Consider the following 26,290-nt stretch of genomic DNA (forward strand, 5'->3'; position numbering starts at 1 on the left):
AGAATGAAATTGCCTTTACCTTGGATTTACAGGGACATGAGTTAACAGCAGGATTCCCAAGGTTCAGTTGTAGGAGAGCAGAAATTGAAGTGAAGGAGGCAGCTGTGATACTGTTGAACATATTTCATGGGCAGAAAGTGCCACTGTCCCACATCAAGTACAGAGTATTTGGCGCTTGGAGCTCACAGCTATTGGCAGGGGAAACAGGGTGAATCCTGCTGGAAGCATCACAAGTCCCAGTTATTGGAAAATACAGCTAGGGCCCAGCTCCAGACATTCTACTTGATGCACAAAATCCCTTGGTGTTCCAGCCTGGTGTGGATGTGCTGGTTCAGTAGCTTTACATGAGGAAGCTGCACCACCTGCTGTCTGCTATGAAGCCAGTTACCAGAACGTGATCAAAGATGATCACTAATAAGAAAAGTTTTCTTCAGAACCAGTTTTTTACAGGACACGCTCTTGATTAAAGTCATCAGAAAGACTTCACATCTGAAAACTAAGAAGCAAGATCAACAGAGGGACCATTTTCTCAAAATGGCTCAGGCTCTCAAACAGAATATGAGAAGTTCACTTTAATACCCAGCTCCTGCCAGAAGAAAGACTGTACTGTTATCCCTTTGGGAAACTCTGTCAAGTTGTTTCTACTCCAAAAACTACAAAAGCTAACACTGAACAAAACTTTGAAAAATGTGGGAATTCTGCCATGCAAAAAACCAGCCACATGCCCAACACCACTTGAGGCTTAGCAGAAACAAAAATGACATCTTAAATCTTGCTATTCCCCCTTCTTGGACTGTAGCACTGAAATGAAATGGTCCAATCAGATGGGGCAAAGAGATAAGATTCTTACAAAAAGCCACAGTACTAAAAGTCTTCTTAGGATATGGTGCATTAAGGCAGAGCAGTCAGTAATTTCTCTTAGCTGGCATAAATATGAGAGTCTGCAGAACATCTCCCCAATTCTAGAGATCATTGATAGCTGGGCAAGTGTTTTGTGTGCCAGCCTTATGGACATGCAGTAGCAAGGTCAGTGGAGGACTACAAGAAAAGGAGTTGAGAAGACAAATGACCTCTGCTTGATGAAGCATAGGCACAGAACGTACAGAAAAAAGTGAATCAGAAAAAGACTTTATTTAAAAAACAAACAATCCTCCCCTCAAAACCCCCTACACTTTCTATTAAGCTTATTGCTCAAGTTAGATCTCCTGTGACACTGCTCATTCTCCTCTTGGCCTGTAGCACCAGAAGTACTCTTGCATCCCTGTCTTCCCTACAACCAACATCATCTGGAAATGTTCATAATTTTCAATTGGTCCCAAATACCAGCATTTAATTCTCTTCTTACTATGCACACAGAACATGGGGGTCCCCAGGCACAAAAGTTCCTTCTCACTGGGACAACTCTAGGGATTTTTTCAGTCATGTGATCCCACAGGATGGGAGTTCCTAATTTGCAGAAACATAAAAAAAAGGGAAGGTGTATCTACCCTCTCCTTTGAAGTCAAAGCCTAAACAGCAGTAAAATCATCCCTGAACCACTCAGCCTGCAGTCCAGACATGTCCATGTTCATTCTACAGCTCACGGTCTACCCTCTCAGTAAACAGCCTTCAGGATCCCCTAGTGGACTTTTTACAGCTTTTCCCTGTCTCACCTCTCCATTCTATATCCACTGAACCAGGGCCTGTCTTCCAAGTTCCTGTGAAAGGGATATTGCCTGTTTCTTGTGCAGCCTCTACAGATTCATCCTGTAGCAGAACAGCAGAATTCTCTCACCAGGCCCTGGCTCTGCTTTGGGTGATCACAGAGACTTTTGGACCTTCCTCCTGGACAGCTGTCAGGCAGGTTGGTAAGAACAGAGCAGGTGGCTTTGTGCTTCATGTTCAGTCAGTGCTGTTGTGGGGTTTCAACAACCTCTTCCTCTTCCTCACCATGCTCAGGGTGGCGCAGCAGCAGCTCCAGGTCAGGGGCACAGCTGCTCTCTTTGTGTGGCTCCAGTGCTTTGTCACCTGCATGCAGACAGCCTGTTTAGTGACAAACTTGCTGGAGCTCCCACCAAACCTGGCACTGGCAAGGAGCTGGAACCAGACCCAGCTCCTACTAAAGCAATGAGAAAGCCCACAAAGAAAGAGAACGTGATTTAAAACAATCACCTTTGGAATTCATGGCTTTGAGAACAACGTGAAGGGAGATTCCTAACAGGCAGACAGCAAAGCCCAGCCAGTTCAAGAGACTGAGGCGGTCTCCCAGTAAATGTGTGGCAAGGAATAAAATGCAGATTTCCTGTGGAAACAAAAAAACATGACAAGTGGCAGGGCAGGACCTGAGGAGATATGCATGAGACATTTTACAGCTGAAGCCTAGATCAAGATGTCAGGCTGCTAAATTTCTATCAGCACATTTTTTCATGTGAACAGAGTTCTAAAAACAGTTTCTAGAAACAAACAACCTGTCAAACTGGGATGTGGGATTTTAAGTCATCTGACTGCATAGCTCAGTTACAGAGGAATCTTACAACTTCTGGATCAGAGAGATTTCATATATCACAGTTCAGCTCAAAAGTATGCATGCTGGACTCCTCTGAGGAGGGGAGGATGTGCCAAACTAGATTACAGAGATAGCTCAAACCAGTGGTTTGGTCATATGCAGGTGTGATGCAAGAGCTTGCCCTTCTTACCCCTCCTATCTTCCACACCATCTGCTGCTCACAAGGGCAATGTGTTTTAGCCTATCGCACATTCCAACAAACTTTGATCATTAATTGTATTTTTTACAGAACAGCCACTAGTCTCTGGCCCTTTGCTGCCAGGGACCAAGAGACTTCACTGCAGAGACTGCAAGGCAAAGCATCAAGCTCCTGTGCAAGGAGAACAAAAATAACAAGCGATAATTTCTAAGGATCTAAGCAAGCTCCCACCACATAAAGCCCAATAGGGATGACTCAGTACTTGCCTTCTAGCATTAGCACAGGAACCATGCCTTACCTTAAAAATGCCAGCAATGGAAAGGGTGAGGCTAGATGTTCTGGAAACCAAGAGGAACTCAGAAAAGCCTAGACCAAAGGCAAGAATTCCACCCAAGAACAGCTTCCCTACCAGAGAGAACAGCATTCCTGCTTCATGGAAACGGAAGAGCTTCTCTGATATGGACAAAGGCAGGCCTAGGAACAAGACAATGAGTAGCAGAATCCATTCCCAGCTCCCAGGATTCCTCTTAATAAGATTGATGGGATGGGCTGCTCACATTCCAGTATCAGGAGGATGTGGAGCCAGTTCTTCACAGCCCTTACTTCCACAAGTGTGGCAGGCTACTACTTCTATGCCCTCTTTAATGTCCTGCCAGCATAAGATAAATCCAGGTCTCTAACTACTTTGCAAAGTTCATAGCTGTTCAGTTATCTAAGTGAATCATCTTGAACAACAAACTGCTAGGCAATCTCCCAACTACTCTGTAAAGCTATCCCTGCTTTCTCTAATTAACTCACGCACCCTCAAACACTGCAAAGAGTGGGAAGAGCCCCAGGAACATGAGCGGCTGCAGGTGAAACATGATATCAATGGGATTCTGGAGCCCTGAAAAAGGAGAATCAATAACAGAGCAGGCAGCAACAAGCCAGGGAATAACACAGATCCCAGAGCCTTTATTAGCACCATTTCTAGACATACACCTTATTTGTGATGCCCACTGCTGCTGCAGACACTAAGCCACCTTCATTACCCACCAACAGATATCCCGTGCCCAAGGTTACCAATGTCCTCCAAGAGATGTTTTGTTTCTGCAGCAAGGGCTATCACCTCTCCTTATTCCCCTCCCTCTTACCAGCACCACCACCCTCTCCTACCATCCTACATACCCAGCTCAGCCTTCTGCATCAGAATCTGTGTGAGAGTCCAGCGAATGCCCCCCAGGAAAGAGGCACAGAGCACCAGCACAAACCCCTGGGTGTTGAACTGTGTGGACTTGTAGGTGAACATGAAGAGTCCCCCAGCGATGAGCAGAACCACCAGCAGCAATGTCACCCTCTGCAGGAGAGCAGACACAACAGAGACAGGCACCTTCTTCCTTTCAGATTCACTCCCATAATTGCATCATTCCTCTGCTTATGTTTCTTGTGCATGCAACTGCCTATTTCCCTGGGACTGACCTCCCTCCCTAAAGCATTGTGTGGGACCCTTACCATTTCCTCCAGCTTGAAGAGCAGTGAAAAAAGCAGGATGAAGAGAATGGCAGAGGATTTGGTCATCGTGTAGCTGTAAGGACCAAAATACACTGTCAGACTCCTTCAATATAGTTTTTCCTATCAAAGTACTATTAGGAACCATCACTCATTTCTACATTGCTACCAGCAAGCTATCACAGACTCTGCATGCTGACCCCACTAACCAAACACCTGATCAAGAAACAGACCCTGGCAAAGCACACTCCAAACCCCACTAGAGGCTCCCAGGGAATGTGGTGTTTCTACTCACAGGGAGACAGTGACATACAGGAAGCTCCAGTTACTCAGCCCAATATCCAAGGAAGTTGACAGAGCTAAAGAATCAATGAAAAAGTCCTGAAGTTAACTGTCTTCTATGACATTAAACAAACCCACCACAAAACCCTGCTTCATGGCCACAAACATAGACAGCAGAGCAGATCCAGGGGAAAAAAATAAGATTTCCTCAAGTTACTTCTTTAGAACCAGCATAACTCAGATATTCTCAGCTCTTCATGTTTCTGTCCTGTTCCCTGTGACTCAAGTTGGTCTCAGCATTGCACTCAACATGCATTACAAAAAAGCCAGAAATAACTTGTGCCCTGCCTGTGACTGAAAGTGATTGCAGATTTGCATAAAGTCTTTCTTGAATGTATCAGAGCATGATAATATGTAAGTCTGAGGGCCACTGCAAGAAGCCTGAAGGAGCAGCAATCAGTACAGAGCCTTAACCCTGGTGCAGCTTTTGGTAGAGTCTATTCCCCGCCTGTGTAAGTTTCCCACCACAGGAAACAGTGTTACTGATCCAAGGGCAGGCCATGCTGAAAGGTAAAATTGCTGCAGATGTGGAGGAAGCTTTTTTCAAGAAATCATGGGGCATGCTATGTAAGGTACAGCAAACCTTGCCAGAGATCATAGAGCAGATGCTGTTCTGTGGGAGCCTATAAACACACAGCCAAAGAATTGCAGTAGTTACAGCTCTGTGCTCCTTGGTCTCAGGTACAGCTCTGTATGCCATGAATGATGAATTCTCTACCAAGCTCTACCCTGAGAAAGATGCAATGCATGGCTTGATACCAGTTAAAATGTTAGTTGCAGAGACAACTTGTTAAGGTGCTGCAGAAGGTTCTCGTTTGTTCTCATGTGCCAGTGGCTCCTTCAAAGACTCGTTCTGTGTAGCCTCTTCCTATTCTCACAAACCTTTGTAATGAGCAATGAAGGCTGAAACTGTAAGTACCATCTACACCTGCCCTACACCTAGTAGGGTAACACAAGGGCCGGAGTGATGGCTGCACCCCACAGCTCACCCTGTCCCAGCAGATTGGCCCCGACCACCCCAGGCAGACAAATGGCTCTTCAAGTGGCCAGAGTGTCACCTGCACCCCTGAGCAGCCTCACAGAGTCACAGAATGTGCTGAGTTGGAAGGGACCCACCAGGATGATTGAGTCCAATTCCATGCCCTGCACAGGACACCGCAGGAATCCCACCCTATGCCTGAAAGTGGTGTCCAAATACTTCTTGAACTCAGTGTTGGTGCCATGACCACTGCCCTGGGGAGCCTGTTCTAGTGTTCAACCACCCTCTGGGTGAAAACCTTTTCCTAATATCCAACTTAAACTTCCCCTGATTCAGCTTCATGTTTTCTTGGATCCTGTCACTGGTTAAAAGAGTGAAGAGATCAGTGCCTGCCTCTCTGCTTTCTCTCATGAGGATGTTGAAGAACACAACGATGTCTCCCCTTAGTCTCCACTTCTCCATGCTTAGTCTCCACTTCACCAAGTGACCTCAGCCGTTGCTCCTAAGGCTTCCACTCCCGTCACCCATCCTCGTGGCTCTCCTCTGGATGCTCTCCAACACCTCAATGTCTCTCTCACATTGCCGTGCCCCAAGCCCATGTCCCGTGCCCCTGTGCTCCGCGTACCTGCGGGGGCGGCCCGGCGGAGGCAGTCGGCCCAGGACAGCGCTGCCCGCGGCCGCCCGGAGTGACACCGCACCACGGCGCGGGCCAGCGCCGCCAGAGCGAAGATGAGCAGCAGGTGCAGCAGCGTGACCAGCAGCGGGAACGGGAAGCTCTGTGGGACCGACAGCCGCTGTCACCGCCGCCGCCCTCCCGCCGCCGCCGCCCCGCACCGCCCCGCCACCCCGCACCTTCATCAGCCACTTGTTGTAGAAGGTGATGCCGATGGAGAAGCCGTAGTAGAGCAGCACCAGCGGCGCCGCCAGCGCCGCCCGCCCCAGGGCCGCGCCGCCCGCCCCCGCCATGCGCCCGGCACAGCGCCGGGGGAGCGAGGAGCAGGGAGCGGGGCCGGGGAATGGGGGATGCCGGTGCCGGGGCCGCGGCGGGGCAGGGCGGGGCGGGAGCGGGGCCGCGATGCTGAGCGGGCCGTGGCGCCGGGGGAAGCGGGGCCGCCGGTGACGTTGGCCGGCGGGGCGGGGGAACGAGCGAACGAGTGACGGCGGCGGAGCGGGGCGGGCGCGCAGCGGTGACGCTCCGCGCAGGGCGGAAAGAGGCGGAGGCGGCGGCGGCGAGGAGCGCTACTGGTTATTATTGGAACTGATACAAAAGGCGGGCGGCGCCGGGGCCCCTGCCCCCGGCCCGCGGCACGGCCCCAGCGGGCTCCCTGCCCCTGGCTCAGCCGTAGTGGTACACGAAGTCGTAGCTGCTCGGCTCCTTGGGGATCGGTGGCGGCGCTTCGGGGATCTGGATGTTCTCCAAGTCCAGGAGCCTCAGCTTCATTTCCATGCTCAGCAGCGTGTCCAGGTCACTCTTGGTCAGCTCACTGGACATGTCCTTCCCCAAGAGAGCATTAAGCCCATCAATCCAGATACAGTACTGTGGAAAAGAAGGGGTAATTCACAATTCCAGGCATAAATGAAACCTTATGTCGATCTTTCCCTCCATGAACTTCAAGACCAGAAACACTGGAGGCAGTTAATATGGGAAAAAATCCCACCCACAACCCTAAAACAGTGCCCACAGAGATTTCCAATGGAAGTTACAAGCCTAGAGAAAATGTGAGCCTACGGTTGCAGTACGGACAAGAGTTTCTACTGTGGCACAATAACTGAAAAAAGTAAACCTATTCTAGGCATTATAGGAGGAAAAAATGTAGCAATCCAGATGAGGGGAAATTAGTGTGGAACTTTTGTTCAAATGAAAAAGATAACTAAGGGAAAAAAAAGATGGTTCATAGTAAGGATCACCATCATATTCTAGGAATGAACCTTGTGAGAGACAGCCTGCTGAAATTTTCAGTGAGAAGCAACCGACTCTTCTTAATCTCTGAAGTTAATTACTATACATTCTATATTGCTTAATCACTACGTTTCGTACCTCATATTTGTTAGGTGCAATGAAGTTCAGGGTCTCATCGGGATCGTATAATATGGAGAAGGCCAATTCCAACACTTCCTAAATGGAAAAGAATATTTTACTCACCAACTGAACAAAACATTACAGCACCTTCTGCCTTGCCACCCCGAGAGCTGCCTTGCTGCAGCTCAGTCCACCTTCCCATATTGTAATTGTGAGCAATTCTGAAGAGACTACAGCACAATCATGCTTACAGCTCCTTGCAGTCACAAAGGAGCACTAGGAAAGGGCTCAGACAGGAGATGGGGTTTGTACACAACACACCTGCAGTGGGGCAGATCATTCACTCCTGTTACTTTCAGTCTTAAACACTACAGCACTAGATATTAATGACAGCAAAAAGGAAGCACTTGCCTTATTCTGTTTCAGTGCGCTTTTCTCCTTCATGTGAGGACAATCCTTCCCTGTGACAATGGCTTTGATGTCTGCAACTGGAACTAACAGTGAAAAAGTAAAGCTCCCAAACAAGCAATCCTAACCAGAAAAGACAGAACTTTGTTTCTTCTTTGCAACTGAACACTGTTTGATTTTTTAGCTTGTTAGTGCAGCTTTCCAAAACACATTACCAGTAAGACATGCCTGCAGCTGGCTTTTCAAAAAGATCAAGCAATTCCAAGATTTGAAGAATTTTGGCAAGAACCGAAAGTTGGTATCCCCTTAGTCCGTGCTTTGGCCTTGGGTCTTTCATCTTTATCTAGGATTATATTCAGCCTCTAGACAGCACAGTCTCTATTACAGGCAGTGGACAGCCTGTAATCAGGACTTACTTTTTTCTTGTAAAGATTCAAAGGTCACTTCCCCCTGGGCATTATCTTCCAGATCTCCATAGTGTAGCACCTTGTGATTCAGAGCCAGGCGACAATACCAGAATCTTTCTGGAACAGACCAAGTAGAGTAAGCTGAGCAAGATCATTCACAGAAAGTCTCACAACCACTATGTTACAGCCTCTCCACCCAATCCATCTCCTAGCCCAGCTCCTCAGCACAGCTTCTTATTCATGAGAGGATGGCTGTGTTCTTAGAAATGCACATCTGTGCCATCCCAAACTACTGGCTGATATGGACAGCCCAAGTAACCAGCTCTTCTTTCTGCCAACGTGCCTGCTGAGAGATTAATTAATTAGATCTTATTTGCTACAGTTCTTCACATGAAAAATTATAGTAGACACTGTCCCCTTACCTTGTCTTCTGCGATTTCCAATTTTTCTAAAGCTACTTCCCTCACAAAGCCTGTTCAGGCGCTGTTGCTTTATCAGCTCCAAGATCTCCGGTTGGATTTTCTCTCTCAGCTCCCTGGCAATCAAATATGGAAGAGTAAGCATAAAATGGAGATAATGGCAAGAATAGGAGGCAACGGTTTTTGTTAGGCACGTACACAATAGGTGGAGACTGGAAGTCATCTTGGCTCATTCTCTCAGACTGGCGTAGCCGCAGAATCTCCGAATAGCTCAGGCTGCGCAGTTTGCTCTTGAACTGGTCCAAGGAGTTTGGTTTAGAAGGGAGAGCCCTTGTGATCTGTTCCCTAACAACCTGCATAACCTAAAGAGGTGGGACAGGAAGAAAAACAAGCCACATTCTTGTTGGCAGCAGAGTATCAGGACACAGCTCAGTGGCAGCAAAGAATTGACATGGGATAACCAGGGCCAGGAGTATGAGCATACTAGTGACTTTCAAGATCCAGAAAAACTATGAAGGACCTCAGGGCACTCCAAAAAAGCTGAGACATCCCCCCTGACAGCCCATACCAATGCCCTGCTACATCTTCTGCACCCTACTCTTTAACCGAATACACAGGCTGACTGACTATGCGCTGATCTGCAAAATATTTTACAAAAATATCTCTTCTCCACCCTGACCTTATTAAAATCTTCTGCTGTCGCCCTCATTTCTTTCCAGGTCTTGTTCAACAGCTGGATACAAATGGCAAACAGTTCCTCAAATGCACGGTCATGGGTGAAAAACATGGGGTGATAGTCATTTCTGCCTTCATTGGCTTCAGAAAGAAACAAACCACAACCATGTGAGCATATTGGACAAAAGGTACTAGAAGTAACTAAAGTGACAGACAACTGATGTTCTGCAACAGTTCTTACTCCAAGAGATTAAGACAGTTCAATACTTTGTCACTCCATAGACAGTTTATTGACAACAGCAATTGCCCCCACACTTTGCCATGCCCTTTTCATCCTGATCCCCTCAAATAATTGCTTGCAGTGTTTCCCACCTCCCTCTGGTGGAATTTCTTACAGTGGTTAATTTTCTCAGAATGCTGTTTTAAAACTGTCAGAGCTAAGAAACTTTTCCCAAGTTCATGATGGTTTCAAGACTATTTTTTTTTATACAGCACCCTCCTGAAGCTCTGGGAAGTTGAAGCTTTCTGCTTGTATCAGTTTTTAAGGAGAACCAGAGTGCACACACCAAAATTTCTTACTTTATTTTAATAGTGGTATTATCACTTGGACATAACAGTGCTAACTCCAAGCTTGCCCTGTCCTTACATGGCAGAAGTGAGACCAAGGTAACAAATGCTTGTGAATATGAGTTTCTAGAAGCATCAGCCCAGCAGCCTGTAAAGCTGGGTAACACATGGTACTTACGGAGTTCCCCAACCTGCAGGATCTCACAAAGCATCCTGGTGAGCTCAATGGCACTGCGCCCAAAGGGACACTCGTGTTTATCTTCTCGACTGCTGTTCTCCAGAACAATCTACAAGAACAGGATGCCACACACACTAAGAAGAGCTGCTGAGGTGCTGGCATCTGTAAAAATCAGCAGCTTCACATACCCTGATATAGGTGTCCTGATGAAATTTGGCCAAGTAAAGCATGTTGTCCAATGCCAGCATGCCAGGAGGAGTCTGTGTAAAATCCATGGCTGGATTGATGTGATTCTGTGAAAAGAGTGTGTAGAAAGAATCCAAACAAATTAGCTAACAGGAATAGTGTACCTTTTCCGAGTGAATTTTATATCACCTGTCCATCAAGCACTCCCTCACATCTATCCAAGAGGTAACTCTGAACACCTGCTGACAATGCTATCTGAACATTCTAGAGGAGAGGTTGATTCCAAGGTTCTTCATAGCACAGGTGCATATGGTAAGGAAACACCTCTAGAGAATGCCTAATGAACCCTTGCATTTAACCCATCAGCAAGTTCATAACAATTTTCCCCAGGAGTGAGAGTATAACTCAATCTGTAAACTCAGATACCACAGTAAGGTAAAGGAAACAGCTATTTCTGTTCCTTATTTCCCCACAACTCCAATGGAGTTTGCTTAGATTGCCTTCACAAGGTTTTCAGTCTAGATATATACAGTGAATCCCAGCATCTTGTAGTCCTTGGTGTACATGGCTTTGCGTTTCTCTGTTCCGCTGCCAGGGACGGTGTTGCTGTCAGACTCTGCATCAAATGCAATTCTTCTCAACTCAAATATGATGTCTCTCTGTGCCTGAAGGACACAAGGCAGGGAAATGGTGACATGCTCAATCACTACAGCAGTATTTTCACACAATGCACAGTCCTGCATCTCTCTTCAGAGCTCACACAATGAACTGAGAGATGTCAAAGGTCATTAACACTATGCACAAAGAGGCAATCCATTTCAAAATGGCAAGTTTCAGTACAGTGGGTAATGCAAAATACTTGTTTGCATTTTTCTTTAGCTGCAAGTTTAGTTACAAGCAATTTCTAGGCATTCAGGTAATGTTATGGCTTTTCTCCTTAAAAATTGCAATATAGCTGAGTAACAGACACCTTAAAAATGCCCAGTTTTCCTCCTATACTGCAAGGAAATGGATAAAATGATGTGCCCTCCATAGAGCTAAACTTTAACCAATTTGACAGCTGGCATCACACTGGTCAAGAAAGGAGTATATGACTTTCAGTGCCCACATACATCTCAAAGTCCCACAATATGCAGTAGGATGGTCATGAGCATACCCTAACCTCAAGGTTTACAATGTGAAGAGTGAGTTTGAAGCTTTATGCACCATCCACTGCAAATTCTATAGTGCTAGGGAGCTCAGGAATAAGGCCCCTTGTACACCCTGCTCCATCAGATCTTACTTGGCTCTAATAGTCACCTGATCATTGGGATCCATCTTGGTCATCATTCTCTCTTCCAGGAGATTAAAGGTCAGGACCTGCAGCACATAGAGCTGATGTGCCATTTCTGTTTTAATGGGGCGGTTTCCTCTGATCACATGCTGCAAAATAAAGGAGAGGGTAGAAATTAGAAGAATGCAAATAAAAGCTGAGGCATTAGCCCTAGGCATATGCCAGACTGCATGTGCATCTCTCTGCAGGAAGATTCAGTTGTTCAACCTCCATATCCATCAGAAGCATAATTATAATGGTCTATAAGAGCAGAAAGCAGCATTCTGGTAACTCCCTTTAGAACAAGTTTTACCTTTGAAAGAGTCACTTTTCTGAAAGTGCCCTGAGGGCAGCAGAATTTACACTATGCGCAAGTGAAACCTCCATTGAGAGGACACTAGAAAGCACTTTGTCATTCCAGAACATACTTACATTTAGGATTATAGACCTCAGGTGCTTCTGGGCAAATGCATTAGCCATTTCCTGTTGTGGAATTTAAAGATGAAATAACATGAGTGAAATATAAACAAAAAGCCCACACTGTGCAGAAAGGAGAAAATGGAAGAAGCCTATGAATTGGAGATAGCACTGGCATAAAACAAAGTGCTTTTCTACAGCATTAGAGTCAATTTAGCATAGCATCTCACCACAACTCATAGATGGCTCGCCTACAGACCATCACCAGCGTGGAGAAAGCCACTAGCAGAGTCAAAGCACAGAAGCAAATTTAGCTTAATGTTGGACATCAAATGGTACTTCACTATGAGGAAATATGGCAGCAGGGAGCATATTGTGTGTTGCCCAGGAAAAATCTGCCTACAAGAGCTTCCTCCAATTAGCATTTCACAGCTTCTTATACCAAGGTAAACACCGAAGATAACAAGAGCTATGGGATGCAGGTTTCAGGTCTCCTGCCTTTCAAAAACTCTCCGCGATTTATTTCCTCTGTCCAGTTCCTAAAGAGATGTTCAGAAGTTCAGCTTGAGGACAATTTGCAGCAGCATTTCAATTTACAAAAATACAGGCTAATCATTTTCATGCTTAGAGGAAAGCTTCCAGTTTCCCTGTTGACTGCATGGCTTCCTTCTCTAGATGAGGAGGGTTTCTCAAACATCAAGTCATGACGACAAACACTGACAGCAGATGCAAGATGCCTTCAGTTCCAGCAACCATTACACATGTATCTGTGAAAACCTAACCTGTGCTTTCCTTGAGAATTGTGAAGATGCACTTTCTAACATACCAGTGATGTCATTACCCTGCTAGGAGAATGGCACAAGTTCCATTCAAGGTGACTATAATGAGTTTGCTGCTACAAGCAAAATCTTTTGGGTAAGAAAAATCTGTTGGGCATTTTATCATCTGGATGAAGTCCAAAAGAACTGACAGTCTGAGATCTCTTCACGTTCTTCTGCAGTGCAGATTGAGAATTGGGAGCAGATGTGGAGTCTCAGACAATTGCACTCAATCAACTGCACATTCTGAGAAATCCAAGACTTTCCAACTGCTTATATCAACACTCTTGACAGAGTAAGAAGTCTGGTAAAATATGTGCATTAATCTTGTTCAGAGTCCCTATTATCACTTTTGATCCAGACAGAAACCTCCTGAACCAAGACAGTGACTGACAGCCAAGCCATAATGGCTGCAAATTCAGCAGTGCTCATGTTACAACCAGAGTGAGTCAGTACTTGAGTGGAAGGTTCTAAGGAGCATCTAGACGAAGTAGGAGGTGCTTTCAGAGAGAACACACTGCCCTCTGAGTCATTATTTTCTACTACTATTTGTGAGATGTAGTACTGAGAATAGGACAAGACTCTGTTGTTAGGATTTACTCATGCATGTTACACAAATAATCCTTTTTCTGAATGAATTAGTTTGTACCTGGGATGGAGGATGGAGTTAACAAGTGACTGAAGCAGATAAAAAGTGGGAAGGACAAAGACAATTAAACAATTCTAAGCAGCATAGAAAGAAGCATGAGTGCACACAGTCTAACCACTGCTAAGGGATCTATGCTCTGCTGAGAGTCCAGTAAGGCCCATGTTGCTGCTTGATGGTCATAGGAACACAGAATGATTTATGCTGAAAGGGGTGTCTTGAGATCACCTAGTTCAACTCTACTGGTTCAAGCAACATCAGACAGATCTGGTGCCCAGGACTGTGTCCAGCCAGGTTTTAGAGGCTCCATAACCTCTCTGGGTAACCTGTTCCAGTGTTGGACCACTCTCATATTTATGTTGTGTGGGTGTGCAAGTTTCACGTGGAATTTCCTGGGTTTTTATGGGCGCCCACTGCCTCTTGTCCTGTCAGTAGGCCCAAATGAGAGGAGTCAGGCGCCCTCCTCTTTTTTATTCTCTTCCATCAGATATTTAAACACATAAGACCTCCCTGAATCTTCTCTGCTTAAGGCTGAGCAATCCCAAATCTCTCAGGCTCTATTTATATGGAAAATAATCCAAGTTCCTTAGTCAACTTCATGGCCCTTTGTAGTCATTTGGATTGTATTCAAGGGAGGGGAAAAAGAGTGAAAAATCCCTTGGAATTTTGTTTGCTATGAAGTCAACTATCTTTGCTGAATTACCAACAGAGAAGTATGATTTTTCTTACATTAATGCATTAAGCATATCCACTAATATTAGAAATTATATAACATTTATTGATACAGCAGCTTCCACTCTGAAGGTGCTACATCCTTAAAAAAAGTGGAATATTCTCTGTGCCATGCAGAAAACCAAAAAATGTACCAGTATCTCAATACAGAAAGTTCCAAATCAACCTATTAACAAGAGTGGTGATTTCCCTGGAGTTAGCACAGGGCCACAAACATTCTTACATTACAATTACCATAAGGAAGAAATCACAAATTAGGCAGAATTTATGCTCTAGCCCCCAGTCAGCATCAAGTTTCGTGACTGCTCTTCACAGACAAACAGCTCTATCTTTAAAAGGATGCAGCTGGATGTGAAACTGTCATTAGCACAAGTGAGATTTGGGGTATAAACTCATGCTGCAGTAAGTTTAAGGAGATTCAGATTGCTAAAGGACTTGTTCCAGTTTTACAATTGGTTCACCTGGTCAGTCTTGCAGTATCAGTTTCCTTTTATGACCATCTGTATGACCTTGTGTGCACAGTAAGCCATTCAGGGTGTCTCCTGCTACTGATTCTTCCCTCCACAGTCTGAGTGCATTCCCAGGAGTCCTCCCACCCTTCTCCCTAGGTTCATCCACTCTCTGAGGCTGTGGGCATCATCCCTGGGATACAAGGAGGCACAGCTAGAGAAAAGCTAACATGCCTACAGGTCCCCTACATGACCAGCCCCAGGCTTGAGTTACTTACAGTGATGGGCAGGTCTAGTGGGTTAAGCAGCTTGTCCTGCTGGCAGAAAGCAAAAAAAGGCACAAAGAGAAGCAGACAGGATTTAGCTTGGAGTCCAGGAATAAGGCACAAACAGGGCACTAGAGAAGAAAGGCTTAACACAGCAAAGCTACACAATATACACATATGCATGTCTTGCAGGTAGCTGAGATCCTGGGAGTTTCCTCAGAGCAGGGCAGTGTTTCATTTCTCACATTTGCCAGCAGGAGTATCCGTCTATGACTTAAGAAAGGTCCCTTTTTGGGGGAGAGGGAGGTGGGGTGTTATTTTATTAAGTATATACAGCCCCAAGGAGTTTACCCAGCCTACCTCTCTCATACACAAACAACTTAAAAAAAACTTCCCCTACTGTCTGGAAGATTACTTTGTCTCTGAAGGTCTTTCAGAATCCTTTCTGAGCATGTCCTAAATATAGATGTGTGCTCCAGGACACATTTTTAATGGGATGGTACTTTTTCTCCTCTGTTGCCATACTGAAACAGCCACTTAAGTTCTTGGCAAGGTCTGAGGTCTACCTTGCCCAGACAATATGATTTCTGAGGCATAAACAGCCAGGCAACAACCATCACTCAGGTTTAAAATCAAAAGGCAAGAACAAACCTGTCTCTTGTCCTCAGGTGCCTTCAGGAAGAGAGCATTGATCAAGGCAATGGCATATGTCTGAATCTCTTGGTTTGAGCTGCAGAAGCAAAAAAGGAAGGCTTGTAAGGCAACAGGCAATACAGAATATTACAGCTTGCTGCTTTACCTGCACCATGAGAACACTGATTACAGCTGTCTTGCATTTTCAACAGACAAGCAAGACTCATGTAACCTCTGCTTACGATGTCCAACTCTTCAGAAGGCTTGCAAAAACCTGATAGAAATTTCTGACTGATAGGTCCATTATCCAGGAGACAGAGCAGACTGCAGCCCAGCACCACCACAGTTTGTTTCCAATGCTGGAACTATCTCTGTAAAACCTGGTTTTTACAGTCTGCTACATTGGATACAGGTTGAAGCTTGTATGGAGCAAGTTATTTTTCTCCCCTATGCCAATGGGAGCCACCTAAACAAATGGAAGTAAGGGGAAAGAATGTTTCAGTGAAGAACTTGTTCAGGTAAAGAGTGCTTAGCCCCTTCCTAGGTCATACACAGGATGTGGCCAAACTTGTCATGTTCAAAATTGCACAAAACTAAGCTTCTAAATGCCAATGATATTCTTCTGTCCTCCTCATATTCTATAAAATACAGGTTTATTTCCTGCAATGCTCTAACTCTTCCTGGGGGGTAGACCTTGGCTACCAAGCCACTCTATCCCTCCCCTCCTCAGCAGGACAAGGCAGGGGAGAAAACAGGATGGGAAACATTCAATATAAAGGCAGCTTAATAAAGCATAAGTAAAGGCTGGGCATGGAAACAAAGGAAAACAAAAGATTTATTCTCTACTTCCCATTAGCAGGTGATGTCCAGCCACTTCCTGGGAAGCAGGGCTTCAGCACAGACAGCAGTTGCTTGGGAAGACAAATGTTATAGTAGCAAATGACCCTCATCCCTCCTTTCTCTTAGCTTTTAGTGCTGAGCAGATGTCATATGGTCAGCTTGGGTCAGCTGCCCTGGCTATGTCCCCTCCCAAGACCTTGTCCATCCCCTAGGGTAGTGGATGAGGGGAGGAAACATTGGAGAGACAGCTCTGATGCTGGAGCACTGCTCAGCAGCCAAAACACTGGGTTCTTTATCAACACCTTTTCAGCTCTCAGTGCACAGCACAGCACTGTGAGGGCTGCCCTGGGGAAGTGAACTCCATCTCAGCCAGACCCAATGCACTCTTGCATCAAACTCTTCTGAGGAACAGAAGCCCAGTGTATCACTCAATGAATTTGTGTGAATGAATATACTTTTTTAATTTTTTTTTTTTTAATTTATTTAACTATACATGTAGAAATAAAGGATCTTTTTATGAAAGATCTAAAGCCAGTACTACTTTTAGCTTAAATACCTATTTTCCTCACTTTGACATATCTCTGGATAACAACCATATTCTTTCTTCTATTGCTCCCTTCCACATCTTTTCATTTTGATCAGTCTGCTGTACTTCAAACATGCAAATCTCCATGCACCATCCTAGGTTCTCCTTGGGCCTCCGAGCTGCACAGGTCTCTGAAGTCTGTCATTCACTTTTGCTCTCCTTTTCAGGGTTTGTTGCTCTTTTCATCACACTGCTTGTTTTTTGACAAAGCAGAACAATTTTTAGGTTAGTTTCTCCTCTTCTAACTCATCTCCTTTGGACTTGTTTCCATGGTCATGTTCTTCCAGAACATATCCACTATTATGAATTGTTCCCTCCTGATGGTCTTGCCAGGAAAACCACCAGCAAAGCCTGACTCACCCTCCACCTCCCTTTCCAAAATATTTCCTGCATGGATGCTTTCTTAGACCATTTGTGTTCTGGAAGCACTTAAACACACAAGTTTATGTCTTGAACAAAGATAATTTGCTTTAAAAAAAACTGCATCAATGTTAGGTAAAAAATGTAAATGTAAAATGTAAATATAAAAATTGCATCAATATTAGGACCAAATCTGTGTTTGACTAAACCAGAAGTCATAAAGCTGAAAGAACATATACTCTTTGCAGAACAAGGCTGCTGGAGTGGTCAGGAGAACTTGTTCAGCTTTTCTGTTAACCAAATTCAAATGTATAAACATTCCAAGCACACACTGACATTGATGCAATACTTTGTTTGCATTATAATTTGGTTAAACTAGGTTAAACTACTGTTCACGGATTAAAGAGTATTAATCACATCCACAAATAGTGCTTTTCCACACATTCAGAATTAAAAGGCTTGAGAAAAAACCCAACCTACCCAAAGCTCTAACAACTACATGCTGCTTTTTTATAATGAAGAGTAGAACTGACCAAGACAAACACCTCTAAGAGACAGATATTAATTTGCCAGGTTGTTTGGAAAGAGAGGAAGCAGATGAAGGGAATTTTTAACCCCTTCAAGCAAGAAAAGCAATTGTTTTCTTCCTTAGCATGCAGGACAAAACTCAGAAGATGATAAGCTCTTAGATTCTAGTAGAGACAACTTAAAAAGGGGTAAAAGCGACAGACAGCTGAATGCAAAACCTTTGGGAAGTTATTCTAGTGAAATGCAAGTTTGAACACACTTGGGCAGTTATTTTAAGGTAAATATCTTTGTTCAACACTCATGTGCCCAAGTGCTTCCAGAACACAGAACACATTTTTCTAGAATCTCACTTCTTAAAAAAATCCATTAGAAATCTTAAAGTTCAAGTAAGATGTCATATTGGTAATACTTAAAAAAATACAATCTTTAAGTGCTCCAAATGTAAGAGGATGTAGTCGTAAAACTGGTATAAATCACACCATTGCTGGGTGGACACTCACACTTGCAGGTGGGAAATGAGCTGCCCCACAGTGATCTCCTCTGCAATCTTCTGGTACAGAGTCTGGCTGTTGAGCACCATGCTCTCCAGGATGGCCAGGGAGCGCTGCAGGATGGACACATCCACCATGGGCTGGCTCACATAGCCTGCAATCTGCAATCACACCAACAGCAGGTCAGCACTGCCCAGCCAGGAGAGTGCTGCTGAGTGAGACAGGGCTCAGGAAGGGGGCACACTGTGCTCTCAGTACTCGGCTTCTCAGAGTCTTTTGCTCTTCCTGGAAGACGTATTAAAGCATGAAAAGAAATAATATCCACTCACCCCATCCCCCCAAACTCACCTGTTTGATGAAGGTTATTGAGACCATGTCCCAGGAGACAATACCATGGTCCATGAGCTCCAAGAAGGCAGTCAGGGTGAAAGCCAACATCTCACTATAACTGAGAAATTGAAGAATTCAGTTACAAGAGATCTGCTGGCAAGAAAAAAAAATCTGCTTAAGCTGGATAAGAGAAAAATGTCACCATGTTCTTCTAAAAACACAGTTAGGTACCTGGGGGAGCAATAAAGTGTATGCATTTATGCAGATAATTTTACTGTTTTGTAGAAATATATTTTATTTTTCCTGGTTATAAGCATAAATTAAAATTAACAGCAGTAAGTCCCCAGTCCTGCCACCAGAGACTCACAACCACCTGGATCAGTACTTGGCTAATCAAAGGAGCAAACATGTTTTCACATCAGAAAAAAAACCTAAGGGAAGTTAATTGTCTTCTAAATATTGGGAGCTGACTTGAAATAAAATGAAGGCACAGCATGAATTGTGGAAAATTTAATATATAGCCACAAGACAGAAAGAATAAAGAGACTGAAGGAAAGATTGCAAAAAATGCCAAAAAAGTATTAGTTGTTAATATATAAGAAGATCTATAAATGTTATTACAGTAAGTTATCAAGACTTTAAAAGTACTTTCAATGAAATATAACAACTGCAACAGAAAATCCAAGTGAATTATTTGCATCATAGTTCACTGTGAATGTGCTTGAGGAAACTTCCAGAGCAAATTAGACAGTCTCCTCTTCAGCCTCGTGAGGTTTAGCAAATGACAAGAAAGACTTTGTCTCCACAGATTAGCATTTGCAGTAAGGTTAGTTGCTAAATGCCACTTCAGCAAGCAAAATTAGCCCCTTATTCAAGACCTTCTGCCAGAATCCTGGTAGAAAGGAAACTTACTGGGATAGAAGCTTGGTGCCACTCTCCACAAGCCGTGTCAGCACTGTAATTCCTTCCATGTTGATGAACTCTGTGGCAAAGGTGACATCTGCTGAAAGTTTGGCCAGTTCCTTCATGGCCTCCAGCCGGGCTTCCATGCTGTGAGACTGGATCCTCTCCATCAGCTGGCGAGCTGCCCTGGACTGGCAGGAGAGAGGGATGGGGCCAGTTATAGACCAGCCACATGCAGTCTGAGTCCTGCCTGCAGCAGCATTCTGTCAGAAGCCCATGGGTGGGCAAGGAATGCAGAGCCAGGGTAGAGATACCAGCAAAGTCACATTCAATAGGTGCAGTCAGCAAGTCTAAGACAGACTAAAAAAAGGCTTCTCTCAGCAACAGTTACAGCCAAGCAGGAGGTAAAATGCTCTTTTGCATGTTAGGGCAAATGCCTATTTTTCCTCCTTGCTGAGGTGAGTGGAGGTGGGTATAGAAATATGGAGCAATACCATTAAAGAAACACAATACTGATAAACAGTCTCATAGATTCAAAGAGAAGCATGATCTTATTTTGTGTATCCACAAGACATTCTGTAAGACTTCTCAGACACAGATCACTGATATCCTCTAATTCCCTTTTGCCCAAGTACCTTCCCCCAGTTCTGCTCACTCTTAGCTCTATGTCAAGACACTTGCACAAAAAAAGGTTTAAGAATTTAAATAAAAATAAGGTTGGCACAATAGCAAGAATTTAGCAGAAACAACCTCCTCTTTATCAAATTTGTCTCTATTCTAATTTTTTGCATTCAGTTGCTGGAACTGTTGCTTTTTAACTGAACATGGTAAATGCACTCATATTGACAATGCATTTGTCAGGTGTTTCACAGCATCTTAATCTAGGAAATGCATTGAAACTGAAGACTGGATTTATTGTCAGGAAACCCCATAAAAGGGCAGAGCATCCAAAGGAAAGACACACACCACAACCAGGATGGAAAACAAAGAGTGCATGCCAACAAAGATAACCCCTCTGCAATTTGGGGAGAAGGAGAAAGAAAAGTCAAGAGGTAAGAAACAGCCTGTCACTCATGGAGAGTTAGTGAGAAAGAGGGAAGTGAGGAAGCATTTACCGGGGAGACTGCCAGCTGTAGGATAGTTCCATTCTTGATGTCACAGCGAGTCTGAAAGAAAACCCAAACTTAAACCATGGAAAAGTGGGGGGGAAGGAACCCAGCTGGATCTACAGTGCACATCTGTATGCACAAGCGGCTCCTATGCCACACAACCCTACTGAGGGTACTGAACTCGAGTGCCTGAGTCCCCACATGTACAGGCATGCAAAGGGAGCAGTGCAGAGCTCCTCTGTTGAATGGCACCACTTGAGCCTGAATCTCGCTGAGAACAGAGATGCTGCTCCTCAAGGATTAGTGCCAGTATTGTCCCATGACTGTAGTCCTAGACATTCTGGACTATCACCCAGGATATCAGCAAACTGCTGCCTCTCACACTGACCTGCTCTGTGATGTACAGCTGAGGACCATCAGCATAACGCAGCGTGTAGTACTCAGGGTTTGGCAAGGACCACCTGGCAGAGGAAGAAGAATGAACCATTAAGTGTCTTTGTCCTCTTTCTTCTGGCTGTCAATTAGGAAATGGAGCTTGATCCCAGCAAGTTGCAAAAAAGCTTTCAAGCAAAGCTTTGGCAGGGGAAATCAGATCTCCCGAAGAGGAGAGAAAACTCTTCTTGAGGACAATGTGGGACTTCAGCCTAGTCTAAATCAGCTCTGTGGAACACCTGAACAGGCCTATACTTCAGCAGGATGGGCCAACCCTCAGAGAAACTGACCCTAGGGTATATAAATGCATACACTTAGAACTGAAATAAAAATGGAAGGGCCCATTTTTCAGGAGATCCTTTTCTTCACAATTTAAACCCCAGTCCACTCCATGGCCAAAACCAGCAGCAGGCAGCAAGGACAGTGCTAGCAGCACATTAACAAGCAGCAGACTTCCACAGTAACCCAGCAAGATTTGTCAGCAGGACAGACTTTCTCCACAAGGATTCGCAGAGAACTACTCACCCATCACAGACCTCCTTGATGATGGATGCAAGAGGCCTTTTCTAGAACAGAAAGAGAGTCCTCAGTAGCCATGTTCCTCTCAACCAGAAAGGAATACTGCCCATTTCTATGCTTCCCACATTCCACTATCAATACTGGGGTGCCTTTCCTCCCCCATCTGGTTACCAGGTCTCACCTGATCTATTTCCAACAGCTGGGCATTGGCACCTGGCCATTCAACAGCCACTTTCACAATGTCTGAAGGTGGTGGCATTGCTCCAGACTCCTCTAAGTGCCTCTACAACAGCATACACCTTCACACCTGTTAAGAGAAAGGATAAAATGAAAACTGTTTCATTTGTTACACTGCCAAGCTTCGAAACACCTAAGCTCAGCCTTATGGTTTCCTGGGCCTGACAGGGACAAACACCCAGTATTAGCAGAGGATTAAGGCCTCACACAAACAGCATGGTGTGAAATTGCATGCCCAGCTTCAGCACCTGAAAAATACTTCTCAGAGCTTTTTGGGGCACTCACAAGAAGAAGGGTGATTGATGAGCAAAGCCCCATCTGCCACCCACTGTCTGTACTGGCAGCTCAGTCTGCAGGACCACTAAAGCAGCAGCTCCCCAGGCTCAACTGCTGTCTGTAGGTGAGAGCAGGAAGAGAATGTCCAGGTAGCCTCCCTTCTGGTGTGTATTCATGCCCCATCCAAATTTCTTAGATAACTTGATCCACTCAGGATACTCAAACAGGTTCTTAGGCAAAGCAGCAGCAGCTGGCTTTATCCTATTCCCTTCCTGTAACATCATAAATCCAAAACACGAGCAGACATCACGGAAAATAAGGTAACTCAGCATCTGCTCTGGAAGTCTACCTTTCACTCCTTTATCTGCCTTTCAGAGCACAAGCCTGTGCTCAGGGTTTGGTTCCAGTCAGTTGTCACACAGTGGTTTGTACCCAAAAAATTGGACATGACCTCCTGTACTTCTGTGAGAGCCAGACTTGGTCCACTCTACCACCCCCCACCACCTGGGAAGTATCTGGCAAGCCAGATTCAGAACTTCATCATATTCTGGAAAGCCTGCCCCAATTCACAGAGATGGCTACAAGTCAGTACTCTTGGCCTTCTCTTTCTGTTTGAGCACCAATCCCAAGAGTGGCTTGTACTTTCTTAAAACTCATTTAATGACTATAAGACTAAACACATCTAATGCAGAAAACTGTCAGTCAAGTTAGGCTCAAAATAACATCTCCAACCTTTCAGATAAGCAGCACACATTAGCTGGCCTCGGAAAAGCAGCAGACTCAGGGCATTTACCAGTACACAACCAGTACTCCCCAATGAGCCCAATTTGTATGACACCTCCAGACCTGCAGGGTATACAAGTTTCCATGTATTAAATCTAGAAACAGACAGGCAGCTCCCAAATGGTGTGTTATTTCCACTCACTGTTCTCCAGCAATTAAAGGTTATGATGGCCTAAACTGAAAGCCTGAGAAACATGAGCTCTGTGCAGAAGCACACACACAACATACCCAGTAACCAGACTGTAATAACCTCTCCCACAAGTGAGCCAAGTCACAACGAGAAAACATCTAAACCTATTCAATGTTTGAGACACAACAAACAAACAGTGAAGAGACAAGGCTCAAAGCTTAGTCCCTGAGTATTAAGAACTGAATTTGCAACTTTTTAAACTAATTTACCCATTTATGTATGATTAATTAGCATCTAATTACCACTTCTCCCTTCAGCCTCCCTTGCAGTACTGTCATAGTCTTTTACTTGAATTGCAAGTGGCAAGTTGCTACTGAAAAATACAAGGAAATACAGCACTTTATAAGCCAAAACAAAGATGTCCAGTTTACTAGAGGTAGAAGCCTCTACAAACTCTAACTTGTCTTCTCCCACTCAGAACACGCCCCATTCAGAGAGTAGAAGTGCCCATTAAAACAGAAATGCTGATATGAGGGGAAATGCTGCAGGAATCACAGAGCATTTACGTTGGAAAACACCCTTTAGGCCATGAAGTCCAACTGTAAGCACAACACTGCCAAGTCCACCACCAAATCATGTCCTTAATAACCATATAAATGTCCTGTTTCATCCCCAAAAAGTACTGCAGAGGCACACAGCACCTAGAGGTCATGCACTCTACCTGCAGCTTCCCTTGATATCCTCACCACCAAAACCAGGGACCAACCAAATTGTATTGCACCACCTTGGTGTCTCCAAAAAAAGCTCTCAGCTGCATACAAATTCAAAGTAATCCACCATGATATTTAACACTTATTTCTGTCCCAAATTTCTTCCATAAATGAGCACCCACTCATGACTGGCAACCATGCTCCCTATTCCAATCAGTATTCAGGGCACAGCAAATATACAGTGAAAGAAACAGAGCTTCATGACTCTGAAAAATATCTTCAAGGTTTTGTTGGGTTTTTTTTTTTTGGTTTTTTTTTGCACAGCAGCACCATAGAAATCTCTACGAAGGCAGAGATTTGAACACCAAAGCTACTTGGCCTAGGAGAACCCAGAGAAGCAAGAATTAAAAATTTCAAAAGGTAGGAAACTCTTTAGAACAGTCTTGGACAAACAATGCTTTGAAGAACCAACACAGATTGATGGTTCAGCAGAAGGAGCTTTCCAGAAGAGAACAAGGAAGACTGGACTATGAATACAAAGGGTACTTCAGGTCAGCCTCTTAACATGAGGTTGTGTGCCAAAAGCATGCTTTGAAAATATTTCACTCTGCATCTGCAGACAAGAGGGGTGTCAAGATGTTTGCTTTTACGATGGATATTCCGCAGTGCAACAGTGATAGAGCTGATAAAATTGTAGAGAAGCTCTTCTGAAGAAGTACAGAGCATGTTGTTGTGTAATTGTGTTTATCAGTCACTTATGTGCATGCTCTCACAGCACATTCTTCTCAATAGCATGTAAACAATTCCTCACAGTTTATACAGAGAGAGAGAAGCCAAGCTAAAATCCATCAAAAATTAATTCAGTCTGCTTCTGCAGAGTGAAATCTGTCATATAAAGCAGAGGTGCAGGGGTAGCTGCAGGGCAAGGAAAAATCAGCAGAGCCACTAAAAACACAGTATTCAAAAGAATTCTGAGAAGCTACAAGCTAAAAACAACTAAAGGATTTTAAACAGGATTTCCCTATTCACAAACTCAATCTTCTTTTCATTACAGATAGAGAACAAAGTGTGCTGCTCACAGAATGAAAATGAGGAGGATGAAAGAACACTCCCTGAAAAAGAAAAGCTGCCTGGTAGAATCCCCCAGTCAACAAGCAAATAGCTGCAGCTTCTGAAACCTGTAGATGTCACAAAACACCTTCGGCAGTCCTCAGCAAGTCCCCAGATGGCACCAACTGGCCAAGCTAAAGTTGGAAGTGACGTTGGCAGAGGGACTAATGGGACAGGTGGGCAGAGAAGACGCATTCCTTGGCCAAGCAGCATGAAAGGGTAGGAGATAGAAGAGTCCAATCCAAAGGCTGTGCAGTTTTCTATGCTACCACACAAAAAAAGCTATGAGAAACATCCTTCTCCAGATAAACTGGAGAACCAAAGGGCACAGATTCCCTGCCTCTGGAATCCTACATTCCTCCAAAGGCCTTCCATGGCTGCACTTCGGCTGAAAAGCACTGCTCATGCACATTTCAACGCAGCACGGCAGCGACCATCTCTAGGCAAAGGCAGAAACTGATAGCAACAAGCAAAACGAGAACTGCTTTATTATTTTCAATCAGTCAAGCCGCCAGCCAGGCGGCAACCCCTGAAGCTCGGCTCAAAACGCAGTTTAAGGCATTAAACGGTATTTTTTGTGCCAAGCACTGTCCGCGCTGTACCGCAGTTCCCGAGGCAGCACCGGCCCCGCCGCTCCCGGTGCCGGCAGGGCAGCGGGGGCGGGAGCGCGGCACAGCGGGGGCCGCTGCGGCCGGCCCGGGCCGGGGGCGGGCGGAGGAGCCCGGAGCGGAGCCTGGGCGGAGGGCGGTGGGCGCGGCGCCGCAGCGCGCCCGGGGAGGCAGCAGACGGGAGGCGCGGCGCCGACAGCTGCACTCCGTATCTCTCTCCTCATCCTTCTCCTCATCCCATCTCCGTCCCCATCCCCGCCCTCCCGCGCCGCCCGCGCTCCCCCGCGGCCGCCCCGCGCTCCCGCCGAGGCGCTGCCGGGCTGGCGCCGCCCCTGGGCGCGTCATGCGCCAGCCGCGCTGCCATGGAGACCGCGGGGACCACGGAGACCCGGCCCGCCCGCCCCGCCGCCCCAGCACACCTCCCCTCCGGCAGCCGAGTCAGCGCCGCCAGCCAAGAGTCCCTCGTCCCCGCGCCCCTCCTCGCCTCCGGGGCCGCCGCGGCGGGGCTCACGTCAGTTCCCCGTGCCCACGGTGCCCCGCCTCCGGCAGCGGCTGCGAGCGCCAGGGACCGGCTGTGCAGGAGCTCATGCAGGGCAGCCGCTCGGGGTGGCGCGGGGCTCTGCGGCGGCGCCGCGGCCGCGCTCGGCTCCCTCCGCCCCCACAGCGAGCGCGGGGCCGCGGAGCTGTGCGCAGCCCCCGCCCCGGGCCCGCT

General features: G+C 45.6%; 2 protein-coding genes across 7 annotated transcripts; both read right to left on the reverse strand.

The window, feature by feature from the left end:
* Positions 1-1,112: 1,112 nt before the first annotated feature.
* SLC35C2 (solute carrier family 35 member C2) lies at positions 1,113-6,616 on the reverse strand. Of its 5 annotated transcripts, none has more exons than XM_056507390.1 (9): positions 6,346-6,616; positions 6,119-6,269; positions 4,468-4,531; positions 4,176-4,248; positions 3,852-4,020; positions 3,487-3,570; positions 3,094-3,158; positions 2,152-2,281; positions 1,113-2,007 (listed from the first exon to the last, which is right to left on the reverse strand). In XM_056507390.1, exons 1-9 carry the CDS (start codon positions 6,457-6,459, stop codon positions 1,886-1,888), a joined length of 972 nt encoding a protein of 323 aa, XP_056363365.1. In that variant the 5' UTR covers positions 6,460-6,616; the 3' UTR covers positions 1,113-1,885. The 5 variants fall into 5 exon arrangements, with proteins under 5 accessions (XP_056363365.1, XP_056363363.1, XP_056363366.1 ...); XM_056507388.1 differs by having other exon boundaries at positions 2,983-3,158; XM_056507391.1 differs by lacking the exon at positions 3,487-3,570.
* Positions 6,617-6,721: 105 nt separating this feature from the next.
* On the reverse strand, positions 6,722-26,277 carry ELMO2 (engulfment and cell motility 2). 2 transcript variants are annotated; one of them, XM_056507387.1, is made up of 21 exons: positions 25,998-26,277; positions 21,906-22,031; positions 21,731-21,771; positions 21,162-21,234; positions 20,780-20,830; positions 19,674-19,855; positions 18,780-18,879; positions 18,441-18,592; positions 15,645-15,723; positions 12,098-12,148; positions 11,653-11,775; positions 10,884-11,018; positions 10,356-10,460; positions 10,168-10,276; positions 9,427-9,563; positions 8,946-9,109; positions 8,751-8,863; positions 8,338-8,445; positions 7,921-8,007; positions 7,532-7,605; positions 6,722-7,030 (listed from the first exon to the last, which is right to left on the reverse strand). In XM_056507387.1, exons 2-21 carry the CDS (start codon positions 21,981-21,983, stop codon positions 6,830-6,832), a joined length of 2,163 nt encoding a protein of 720 aa, XP_056363362.1. In that variant the 5' UTR covers positions 21,984-22,031; positions 25,998-26,277; the 3' UTR covers positions 6,722-6,829. The 2 variants fall into 2 exon arrangements, with proteins under 2 accessions (XP_056363362.1, XP_056363361.1); XM_056507386.1 differs by having other exon boundaries at positions 7,532-7,609; positions 7,925-8,007; positions 25,998-26,275.
* Between the last annotated feature and the right edge of the window lie 13 nt (positions 26,278-26,290).

This window comes from Oenanthe melanoleuca, chromosome 20 (genome assembly GCF_029582105.1).
Source record: "Oenanthe melanoleuca isolate GR-GAL-2019-014 chromosome 20, OMel1.0, whole genome shotgun sequence".
Taxonomy (NCBI): Eukaryota; Metazoa; Chordata; class Aves; order Passeriformes; family Muscicapidae; genus Oenanthe; species Oenanthe melanoleuca.